Source organism: Artemia sp. Qi Xiang Cuo, chromosome 1 (genome assembly GCF_049724085.1).
Source record: "Artemia sp. Qi Xiang Cuo chromosome 1, ASM4972408v1, whole genome shotgun sequence".
In the NCBI taxonomy this organism is placed as follows: Eukaryota; Metazoa; Arthropoda; class Branchiopoda; order Anostraca; family Artemiidae; genus Artemia; species Artemia sp. Qi Xiang Cuo.
In genome coordinates this window covers 47,181,625-47,194,644 of record NC_142794.1, presented here as the reverse complement: position 1 = coordinate 47,194,644, position 13,020 = coordinate 47,181,625, and the positions used below count along the sequence as shown (strand labels likewise).

The following is a 13,020-nucleotide window of genomic DNA, read 5'->3' as shown; positions in this document are numbered from 1 at the left end:
TTAGTGCTATTAGTGTCAATACTTTAGTGCTGCTTATGTTATTTTACCCTAAAGACAGGGTTGCCCCCTGTCTCCACAGTTATTTTCGTTGTTTATTAATGATTTGCCGGATTTTCTTGGAAGCAAGGAGCCCCAACGGTGTCATTAGATGTCTGTGAACTATGTTTGCTGGTGTTCGCAGTTGACCTGGCACCAGTAGCGAAGTCTAGAGAGGATGTCTGTCATTGGCGGGTTTCGCATGACTGCTTTCCTTGCATAGTATATAAAAGTAACCATCTAATGCAATAGTACCGAAATAACTATTTCTATTAAGCCTCATACTTTTTTTGCTAATCTTTGGATTGTTTTCAAGCTTACGTGCAACAGCCTTTTTGCCGTTTGTATGAGCAAGTAATTACAAGGTATGGTAACCCTCGAGCGAGTTGCGTGGGAGACGAAATTAATGTTAAGTGATCCTATTTTATCCTAACGTGAGAAGCAGGGATTCGGTGTCGTATTTCCATGTGGGAAAGTCGATACTTGTCTCGCACCATGAGGTCCTGTGCTAATAGTTGGCTGTTTGTGTTGGGTCTCCTCCGATCCACTGATCCGTGACCTTCGCCTCTAATGACTGGGTACCGGTGTATAAGACCTAATATTTGATAAGAATTTAATGATGAGAACGGTTGTCGCGGAATATTTTCCACTAACTTGCTCCTATGGCAACTCTTTCCTTTGTAAATAAGTTACACATAAATGATTTCATCCGATCATGAAGTTGTTTCTCTTTATTCTGTCCTGAAAACACACACACATACATAAAATATATATGTATATATATATATATATATATATATATATATATATATATATATATATATATATATATATATATATATATATATATATATATATATATATATATATATTTATGTTCTGCAGCCAAAAACAGATATCTTGTACAAACTGATACATCTTAAAACAATAACATTTTTAATATTACACTCTTAGCTGATAGCGGTATTTTTGGTAGGAAAGTTCCATTGTGTAGGTGGCGTCGCCACTGAGCCCTGCTCAAAGTATCTGCCTTTGGAATAAATGCAAAATCGCCCCTTTTTTATGTTTCACACACACACACACATATATATATATATATATATATATATATATATATATATATATATATATATATATATATATATATATTTATATATATTTATGTTCTGCAGCCAAAAAAAGATATCTTGTACAAACTGATACATCTTAAAACCATAACATTTTTAATATTACACTCTTAGCTGATAGCGGTATTTTTGGTAGGAAAGTTCCATTGTGTAGGTGGTGTCGCCACTGAGCCCTGCTCAAAGTATCTGCCTTTGGAATAAATGCAAAATCGCCCCTTTTTTATGTTTCACACACACACACACACATATATATATATATATATATATATATATATATATATATATATATATATATATATATATATATATATATATATATATATATATATATATATATATATATATATTTATGTTTTGCAGCCAAAAAAAGATATCTTGTACAAACTGATAATGCTTAAAACAATAACATTTTTAATATTTCACCCTTAGCTTATAGCGGTATTTTTGGTAGGAAAGTTCCATTGTGTAGGTGGCTTCTCCACTGAGCCCTGCTTAAAGTATCCACCTTTGGAATAAATGCAAAACCGTCCCTTTTTATATTTCGCAAATTCCTTCGTCTAAGTGGAAGTCCGAGGGCCCATATTTGTCCCTCCCCTGCCTTCTCTTAGATTAGTGAATAACAAATGAAGTTGTCACTAATCTTAAATCATGCATGCCCGCTGAGGTATTGCTGGATAGTTTTGACCTATCATTTCTACAATTTTTTGTCATTCTCAGCCTATATTTCAGCATCAGATGCGTGATGTTTCACTCTCAGCTGATGTCGGTACAAATACCTAAAATATCCTTAGTGTTGTTCAAAGCCTCCTTGCCCCATTATCTCGTTAGTTGAGATACGATATTATCCTTTTGTCGACACTATTTTGTTTCGTTTTTGCCGAAGAAACTCTTGTAAGAAGATATAGTTTGTCACGTTCGTCAATACTAGTTCGCGGGACCGAAGAAAAAAGTTTATCCCTCGTTAATCCCTTTGTGCTCTAACGCAAATCAAAGACTTGTATCTTCATCTTGAACTTATTATAGCAAAGATGAGTAGGCTACTTTTCTTCAATTCTTTTATACAAGGATCAACCGTCATCGAATCGTCAAGAATCCAAATCGATCTGGGGAAAAATTCCAGGATTCATTTTTGCTATCATCTTATACAGTTAGATCTTTCTGTTGTTCTTATCATCAGAAATATCCTTCTGAAAGTACAAAGTTAGATAGTTTTCTTTCCAGAATATTATAGAAAAACCTTGCTTCAAATATAAAAACCCTATCTATGCGTGCCTCTTTAACTATGGTTGGATATTCATTAACCAAGCCATTGAAAACAATTGAAATCGCATCTTCTCAGTCAAGTTATCAGTTTACCGTGTCTTAGCGTAAGGCTAAGAATCAATTGAGTGCCCTGTCACTTAGTTGATCTAAAAAAAAATACAAAAGGTGCACTTGATCAATTTAGCCTCTGAACAGCCCAGATCATGGAACTATCAGGCTATAGCTACATTGATTAACTTTATGAATGCTCTTATCCACTTCTTAAATAATACGAAGTTGGTGGCATGTAATTATGTCATAATTTTTAGCTCCCATTCGTAAATAATGCACAACATAGTTTTTTATGTTTCCACTGATGATCTAACCATAGTAATTAAAATGAATTATTTACTTGGATTCTCACCTTAAAATAAAGAGAACTTAATTCTCATCGGAAAAATATTTATCACTTACCTTTTTTTATGGTCTGAAGATCCAGATAAAAATAGTTACAAATTCCAGGTTTCTTACTGTGACCTTTTCATATGTTTCGTGAAACTAATTCATATATAACCTGTCGTGATGTGCAGCCTTTGTAACAGATTACACATCCTGTGACATTTCTAGTAACAATTTACAAAATTAATAATATAGCTGAATTGTTTTTTCTCTGCTAATGCGTGTTGTTTTCTGTGGGAACATGTTTTAATTTGTGTTGGGTCTTCTCTCGTGAGACAATGTTACATCCTAGGTTGCTACCTTGATTTGAAACCGATTAAATGACATTCTTTGTTTACTTAACTTTTATTGTAGATACTTTTAATTTTATATATTTTTTAAATTTACATCTGCCGCATTGCACTTTCTGGCTGAAGGGCCACGAAACAGAGATCAGCACCGCCGGTTTGGACCTTAAGGATCTAGTGCCGTCATACTTACTTACTTACTACATGTAATATACAAATATTAAGTGCAAGAACAAAAATTAAGCAGTTAAATAAATACGTGGACATTAAAATTGTCTGTAGAAATAATAGGTCCAATCCAGAAACGTTTGACATAAAAATGTTCAATCCATTTCTCTAGATTAAAGGCATTAGAAAACGGAGCATGATTTTTCTAACGGGTCAATTTTCCCGAAAAAATATGGAGCTGTTTTCGAGAAAAACTACATCAATATACAATTATTGCTTGTTTATAAAGATACTATATATGTATATAAATATATATATATATATATATATATATATATATATATATATATATATATATATATATATATATATGAAATTATTGTTTATATTAACTTTAAATGTTCCTCTGAACAAAATTACGTTTTTAACTTGTTCTTCGTTTCTAGTATAGGACTAGATGCCTCCTGAATTACAGCTTTTAAATATTTTATTCTTTTCATTAGTTAAATGTATATAATATATATATATATATATATATATATATATATATATATATATATATATATATATATATATAAACTATTCTAATTTTGGAATAAAAATCATATTAGTAGGATCACGTCATATTTATATATTTCTTTTGTTTAGTATTGAAAAATATTATTTCATATAAAAAAGTTATGGTTATGGTAGTAATGGGTCTTTTCTATGTTCAGGCTTGGTTTATAAAGGTGGGTCTATTTCATTAAAAATGGGGATCTCGGAGAAAAAAATGCACCACAGCACTTCAGGTCCCCAAGCGTAATGATTATTTGACATGATTTCATGAACTTTGTGTCAATACTTCGTGGTAATGAATTATAAACATGGAGCGACTCGGCCCAGTAGTAACCAAAACTTTAAAAACAAAATTTTGATAAAAAATTGATACAAAAAAACTGCCTTTTTATGTTGATAAATAAAAAAAACAAGTTTTTTAAACTGAAAGTAAGGAGCGACATTAAAACTTAAAACGAAAAGAAATTGTTCCGTATATGGAAGGGGCTTTCCCCTCCTCAACGCCTCGCTCTTTACGCTAAAGTTTTTTATTGTTTTAAAAAATAAAGTTTTGAGACAGAGTCAAACTTTAGCGTAAAGAGCGAGGCGTTGAGAAGGGGAAAGCCCCTTCCATATACGGAACAATTTCTGTTCGTTTTAAGTTTTAATGTCGCTCCTTACTTTCAGTTCAAAAAACTTGTTTTTATTATTTAATTTGTGAACGTTTTTTAATTAATGAAGGTTTTGATTTTAGCTCACCGTGCATGAATAATTAAAACAAAATTTGCATATTAATTTTACTTTTATTTGGTTAAATGGCTTTCTCGAAACTTGTTGGATTTTATTTACAAACGTTTTTATTAGTAATAAATATACGTAACTTACGAATTAACTTACGTAACGAATTTCTATGTTCATAGATTTTTAATACATATATTAGGAGGTTTGCCCCCTAGTCAATGCCTTGCTTTTTAAACTAAAGTTTGAATTTTGTTCTAATTCTTTAAAAATGGCCTCTTAATCACAAAGGCCGTTAATTAGAATAAATAGCTCTTTTGAAAGCACTAAAAAAACTATAGCGTAAAGAGCGAGGTATTGACTTGGGGGAGAACCCCCTCATATACGTAATAATTTCTGTTCATTTTAAGTTCTGATGTTGCTTCTTACTTTCATTTGAAAAAACTTGTTTTTTTTAAATTTAATTTCTTATCGTGTTTTAAATAATGCTTGGAAATCCGGCGCCCCTTCATAGAAATGTCCCTTCCCCCACAGAAACATCCTCCAAGAAAAGATTCTCCCGAGTAACCCCCTCTTTAACCCCCTCCCCCCTCCCAGAAAAAAATTCTTCCTGAAAATGCCTGTATACTTCCCAATAACCAATAGAAAATGTAAGCAATGGGCAAAGTTCATAACTTGCAGCCCTTCCCCTGGGAACTGAGGGGGATTAAGCCATCGTAAAAGACATATTTATTGGATTTTTCGACTATGCTGAACAAAATGGCTATCTCAAAATTTTGAACGGGTGACTTGAGGAAAAAAAGAGCGTGGGAGGGGGCCTAGATGTCCTCCATTTTTTTTGGTCACTTAAAAAGGGCACTAGAACTTTTAATTTACGTTCCAATGAGCCCTCCTACAATATTCTAGGACCACTGGGTCAATACGATCACCCCTGGGGAAAAAACAACAAACAAATAAACACGCACCCGTGATCTTTCTTCTGGCAAAAAAATGCAAAATTCCACATTTTTGTAGATAGAAGCTTGAAACCTCTACAGTAGGGTTCCCTGATACACTGAATATGATGTTGTGATTTTATTGCGTTTCTATAATTTTTAGGGGATCTTTTCCCCTTTTCTCGAAAATAAGCCAAATTTTCTCAGGCGCGCAACTTTTAATGGGTATTATTAAACTTGATGAAACTCATATATTTGAAATCAGAATTAAAATCTGATTCTTTTGATGTATCTATTGGTATCAAAATTCCGTTTTTTAGAGTTTCGGTTACCATTGAGCCGGGTCGCTCCTTACTTACAGTTCGTTACCACGAACTGTTTGATTCCAAATACATAAAATCCACTAAGTTTAACGTTATCCGTTAAAAACAATGAGCCTAAGAAAATTTGCGGTACATTATATATTATAGAGACCACACCAATATTTGGACAGCGTCACTTGAAACATAGCCATAAAACTTATTTAGTTTGCAACATATAGTGATAGTGGAAAGTGTCTGATAATATAATACTGTATCTAGACCTCGGCGCCGCGCCGGCGGATCGACCGAACGCCGATGACGAGAGGTCCGGTCGACCGCCGCCGAAGTGTTACTACGCCGCCGGCGCCCTCAGGCGTGCCGCCGCCGGCAGAGGCGGCTGCGTTTGGCTGACTTTAAATTAATTTTGCGGCAATTCTTTATTGCGTCAACCGCAAAGTCGGAGCTTTTCTTTCTCGTGTGGTTTAGTATTTCGATTTTCCTGATTAGAAATCAAGCAGGGCTTGATTACCCGAATTACGGGAATTTTATGGTATTTCCGCGAGAATCTATGCGTCACTCCGAAAAAAAAATTTGGTTCCCAGAATCCCTGAAAATCACGCAATCACGGTTTACTCTCTTGTTCGTTAATTTTCGTCTCTTTTGCTACTTTGCATAAAAACCAGACAGATGCAATATGCAGTTACAAATATAGCAATATACACAGTTCTTCATATGTTGACAAAAAAAGTATCGTCTTTATGAAATGAGTTTAAATCATTTCGAATGCAGTTTCCCAATTGCTATTTCTTACATTGTTCGTATAGAACACTTTTTTCAAAGCTTTGAACAAAAGCAAAAAAGGCTAAATACCCCTAACTACGCTTGAAAACTATTTTAAAAAGAAACTCTTTGGAGATTTCCATGGATATGACAATAGCAGAAGCTTTGAGCGTGCATGGGGATGAAAGAGGAGTGAGTATTTTGACCACAGGTGACTTATTATTGTGACTTTCTTAAATTTGGTAATTTTTGTGAGCATTTGGAAATCAAAGCTTAAACTGAATAACTGATACTAAGTCTCCTAACATTTTGCTTGGATTAAATGTGACGAACTAGGAAAAAAAAATCTCAACATCTTCATGGAGCTAATTCAGTCTGCATATTATTTCATTTAATTATATTTAAAACGGATGAGCTTTTCACTTTTTACCGAAGAAAATAGCTGGCACTTCATTTTTCTTCATACCGAATAAACCATTAATATAAGTGGTTTTTGGTTCATTGTAATTAAAGTGTTCTCATGTGAAGTTATTCATCAACTATTTCACATTTCGATAAATCTACTACTTTTAGGTACAGTTTATAATTTAGCTGATATGAGGTATTTATGAGTTTATAATTTGGAATGAATCCCCAAAAGAAAAAATGAATAATATCCAAAAAAGCAGCCAAGAGCAATAAAAAAAGGCAGCAGTTCACCCTTAGCCTACAAGACATATATTCTATAAAGAAGCCAAAAAAAACTTTAAAATGTATTTTTTTTATTATTATTAAAAACCAGTTTTTAATACAAGGAGGGCTTTTTAGGAATCCAAAAGAGCAAAAAAACAATCAATATCAAAGTCGCCCATTTCAACTGTTTTAAAGGTGACAAAACATATATAGGCAAAGAGCATTATGAAAAAATTAAGCTTCTAATTTCAAACTTATATTCAAAGTTTTTACCCAGATAACTGACGAATTTTGTGATACGGTATTTGAAGTTTTGTATGCAGTAATGCTCGATGAAAAAATACAACTAATTTTGATAATTGTTTATGTTAAGAATACATAGTTGATAGATACTTCAACTATTATGCAAGGGTTCTGAATAGCCACAGCCATTTCGTTTCTACCAGATTTCTACTTCTCTGGATGAATAACGAAGAAGACCAGTTTCCAGCCAGCGACTTGTGAAGTTTTGAACTCATTAATAAGCTCGAATCTCTTGTAAATTTAAGCTGTTATTTGAGAAAGACTGATGAAAACATTAATGTTTGCCGTCAACATTGATCGCGCCGCCGGTATCTTACCGGCGGCGCGCCACCAACATCTTACTGGTGGCGCGCCGCGCTGTTTTTGGCCCTGCCGCCGCCGGTCTTCCCTCATCGGCACGTCGCCGGGGTCTAACTGTAGTCATGGATGTTCAAATGAAGATTTGGGATTTGCAAAGGACTGAAGAAGTAGCAATTAGACTTTTTCAGGATAAGGGGGTGTTGCCCAAAACAAAACAGTGCGTCAATGGACTGTGAACCACACTTACAATTTTGTCGACCGAGAAACCGGCGCACCGTCTCAACAGGAATGTGGGGCTCCGCAAAGTAGAGGAATAAACGCCATCGTTTGAAATCGTATCTAGCGGAGTACCTGACGGCAGAAAACAGAGCTCATTTCAATGCAATTCTTTCTGACATCTATGCGCCCTGGGCGACCTGCTTTCCATAATTCTCGGTTTTAGTTTCCACAATTTTTTTAATAATGTATTATATTTTCATCATTATTATTAGTAAAGACGGTGGGAGCAGTGAAGATGTTAAAAGTAGAATATCCCAGGCTCAGGGTGTTTTTTCACAGTAAAAAAAAAGTTTGGAAGAAAAGGAAGATAAGTCTGCAAACCAAGATTAGAATATTATAAACTACAGTGACGACATTGGTCAAATATGGTTCTGAACCAAGGGCACTCCGAAAAACGGTTGAAGTTTTACGATATGTTTATCAGAGAGATTGCTTGTAGATTCTTCTCGGCATCTAGCCGATTGCTCGTATTTTATACACTAGGCTGCGTAAAAAGTGCGGCTCAGTCCCGCTTTCTTGGGCTATAATGACAGAAAAGTCGAGATGACTAGGGCATGTTCTTCAGATGAAGGATGACAGATTGCCGAAGATTGTCCTTTTCGGCCAACCGTCTAGGGCTAAACTGAAAGCAGGTCGTCATCGTCAGGGGTGGGAGGACGGAATAAAGAAAGATTTAAAGGAAATGGGAACTTTCTAGGAGGGTGTAAAGAGGGAGGCTTTGAATAGATTGGGATGGAGGAGGAGCGTGCGTAGCTGTGTTGGCCTCAGGCGGATTGGTGCTGCGGTGAGTTGTTAGTAGTAGTATTAGTAGTTGTGCTTTGTTCTTTTTTTTGGGTGATCGCATCGAATCAGTGGCCCAAAAAGACCAAGAGAGGGCTCATTCGAACGGAAACCAAAAGTTTTTTTTAAGTGACCAAAAAGATCGGAGGGCAGCTAGGCCCCCTTCCACGCCCATTTTTTTCCAAAACATACGGTCAAGATTTTGAGATAGCTGTTTGATTCAGCATAGTTAAAAGGTCTAATAACTATGCCTTTGAGGATGAAAAGACCCCCTATAGCCCCCGGGCAAAGGGCTGTAATTTACGCAATTTGGCAATTTTTCACATGCAGAATTTTTTGCTGGAAAATACTTGGGAATTTTTTTTCTGGTGGGTGGGAAATTTTCCAGGGGATATTTTGCACGGCGGGAGGGATGGGGATTCTCTAGCATGATTTGAAAATTGCTTAGAAACTGTATAAAAAACAAGTTTTTTCAACTGAAAGTAAGGGGTAAAATTAAAACTTAAAACAAACAGAAATTATCCCGTATAATAGGGGGCTATCCCTTCCTCAACCCTCGCTATTTATGCAAAAGTCTTAAAGTTCTACTTCTCATTCAAATTCAACGGCCCTTGTCTTTGAGCAGTAATTATTAAAGAATAGTGACAAAAAGTCAAACTTTAGCATAAAGAGCGACGGTTGAAGAATGGTTAGCCCCCCCCCCCTAATATACGGAATAATTTCTGTTCGTTTTAAGTTTTAACACTGCTTCAGTGCAGCATTTAGTTTCATTTTCAATGAAAAACTTGTTTTCTTCTATTTATTACAAAAATCAAGCCACATTATTCAGATACGCACATTATTTTTTTTCACGAATTTTGGTCATTAAAACATAAAAAAAATGCTGTTCTTATGATATGTGAGCTTTATTTTTGCTCTCTTAGAAAATTTGTAAAAGGTGACTTACCTTATTGCAAAATTGAGACCGGAAAACTACATTAACACTTCTGTTTGTCTGCCTGCAGATAATTTTAGGAAAATTTCTCACATCCCCAATTACAACTAAGTTTGTCTTTGTCTAAGTTTTAACTTAAGCTAAGTATTCTTTACTTAAGCTTTACTTAAGCTTTTAACATTCCTCTTTACTTAAGCTATTGCGCAGCCTATGAAAAAGACGTAGTATTAGGAATGGATTCTCACCGTAAGGACATGACTTTATTTTCTTTCTTTTTTTGAGTGGTCGACGAATTTGAGAATGGGTGGTGAGAAAATTATGTTGCTTGCTTTAAGGATGAACTACTTGAAGAAAAATGTGGCTCATTAATGGTTCTTTGTATGCAAAGCATTATTCAAGAGTGAAGCTGAATTTCAAGAGTGAACAGCGATTTATTAATGCTCATCTGTACAAGACATTTCATACAGCATGATTCTTTAGATGTCAAGTAAATTATCTAAAGAAAATGGTTTTGACCATCCTAAGTCAGAACATATTTGCCGAAGAAAAACTTCGTGGGCTATTGTAGAGTGAAATATCTAGGTTATGTGGAAAATTGTTGTGTGTACTTATGTTTCGAATCATGACATATTGAAAAAGGGGTATTTAGAGGTCCCTCAGTCGCCTTGAGTCAATACAGCGTAGCTAATAATCATTTTCACTGTATCTAACCAGTGCCGGATTTGCGTATAAATAAGAAAAAATATAGATTAGGATATACTATCTCTTGGGAATCGTTCACAGTTTTAAGAAATACCAAGTCTGATGTAGATTTTCAATTATAAGACAAAGATTACTCGAAATCAACATTTAAAATCAATATTTCATTTCCAAAAATTCATATTTAAAAATTGCTTTGATAATTTGCACGATGCGGGAGGTGCAAATGGATTTTGGCACCTATATTACCCTTATAAATTGCTGAATGGCAACATCCATGACATCCATGGCAACATCCATCACACCGAAAATTGATCATTGAGACAGAACAGTAGGGCATTAAGGGTCATAGGCCTATCAATTTCAGTAGTGTATGACCTTTTCAAACCTAAATTCGGCTTTGTATCCAAGTTCAAAAAGACCGAAAAAAAAATGTAGACCGTGCAGGCTATTGTGTCCTGATCTTGGTTGCCCAATTTAAATCGCTTTGAAATTAGCACGTGGTCATTTGATCGTTATCTTTGATTGTCATTTATAGCTTTATAAGTCGAAGTTATTTTGGGACATGAAATGATTTCCAGTTATAGTTTAATAATTCCTAGATAAATTTAGAGGTGTAGTAGTTGTACCTCTTCTTATCAATTACAGAACTACGTGGAAAGCAGCTACCATTTACCTGGTGTCAGTGAGGAAGACGGAGTTTCAGACGGAGATTTACAAATTGACAGAAATGTGAGTTGTTTTCTTCTATCTCTAAGTCGCCTATTCTGTAGATAATGTTAATGTAGGAAATCTTATGGTACTTATCGGTTATTGGAAACACATTAAGGAATTACGCTTAGGTTACATCTCAGAAAACCGGTTTCATAGTTACAAAAACAAGTGATGGATGATACCATGTATTAGACTTAGACTGAATGCATTGGACTTATATAATTTGGGCTATATATTTACTCATTAGGGGTGGGGTTGGCTGTTGGGTTACGTCAGGTTGGGTTAGGTTTCCATAGTTTTGTTTTCTAAAGTAGTAGTTTATCCTCATGTTTTTTTATTTTTCATTATGATTAACCTAACTTCACTTCTTGGGTGTGTTTCCAATAACCGACAAGTACCAATCTTATTTAAATGTTTGATGCCTTGCTAATCTGGATGGCATTGGGGGGGGGGGTTATATCCCCGCTCCTTGCCATGCAAGCGCATTTTCCGCATTGTATTATTTTTAGCTTGATGAAGAACGTTCTGGATGCGATTAAATCTATCCCAAAAATGGCTTATCATTCTTTAGATCCCCCTCCTCAAGTTTCGCCGATGCCGTTCTTTGAAATGGTTTTAAAGAAGCAATCCAAAGCCGTAATAAAATAGTCACATTAATCATATAAGAATATTCATCCGATATTTCGGATCGTTCCATATAGTGCTTGTTTATAAATGCTCCATACACGCTAAGCTTTCGATTCTTAGTGGGAATTAACTAAAAAAACAAGTTTTTTTAACTGAAAGTAAGGAGCGACATTAAAACTTAAAACGAACAGAAATTATTCCGTATATGAAAGAGGCTTTCCCCTCCTCAACGCTTCGCTCTTTACGCTAAAGTTTTTTATTGTTTTAAAAAATAGATTTGTGAGAAAGAGTCAAACTTTAGCGTAAAGAGCGAGGCGTTGAGGAGGGAACAGCACCTCCTATATACGGAATAATTTTTGGGCGTTTTAAGTTTTAATGTCACTCCCTACTTTCAATTTAAAAAACTTGTTTTTTTTAATTTAATTTCTGATCGTTTTTAAGTTAATACAGCTTTTATTTTGGCTCACCGTCATTTAATAAGTAAGAACAATTTGCATGAAAATTTTACTCTTCTTTTGTTAAATGGATGTCTCTAAATTTGGTTATGACGTGATTTACAATTACAATTTACAATTACAAATTAACTTACGTAACTAACTTCTATATTCGTATATTTTTCTTCTGGCAAAAAATACAAAGTTGCAGATTTTTGCAGATATGAGCTTGAAACCTATGTAATAGGGTTTTCTGATGCGCTGAATCTGACGGTGATTTTCATTAAAATTCTTTTACTTGTAGGGGATGTCTCCCCCCTCTCTAAAAAATCGGGTAAATTTTCTCAGGCTCGTAGCCTTTGATGAGTAATACTAAACTTAATAAAATGTATATATTTAGAATCAGCATTATAAACACACTCTTTTGATACATTTATCGACATCAAAATTCCGTTTTTAAAAGTTTAGATTACTATTGAGCCGTATCGCTTGTTTTTTTTTATTGTTTTTTTTTATTACGTATATGTTATTACGTATATGAGGGGGTTCTCCCCTTAGTCAATACCACGCTCTTTACGTTAAAAGTTAAAAAGAATTTTGATTCACAAACCCCTGAATCACAATGGCCGTTTAATTAGAATAGATAGCTCTTTTGAAAGCACTAAAA

The 13,020-nt window shown here is 34.6% G+C and overlaps 1 protein-coding gene across 3 annotated transcripts in view; it reads left to right on the top strand.

The window, feature by feature from the left end:
* The window catches only part of LOC148956399 (E3 ubiquitin-protein ligase PDZRN3-like), a 138,128-nt gene that overhangs the window by 79,273 nt on the left and 45,835 nt on the right, over positions 1 to 13,020 (top strand). For all 3 annotated transcript variants that reach the window (XM_089107968.1, XM_089107959.1, XM_089107974.1), the window contains one exon: positions 11,227 to 11,310. In XM_089107968.1, coding sequence (XP_088964094.1) covers positions 11,227 to 11,310 — 84 coding nt within the window. The remainder of the gene's footprint in view (positions 1 to 11,226; positions 11,311 to 13,020) is intronic.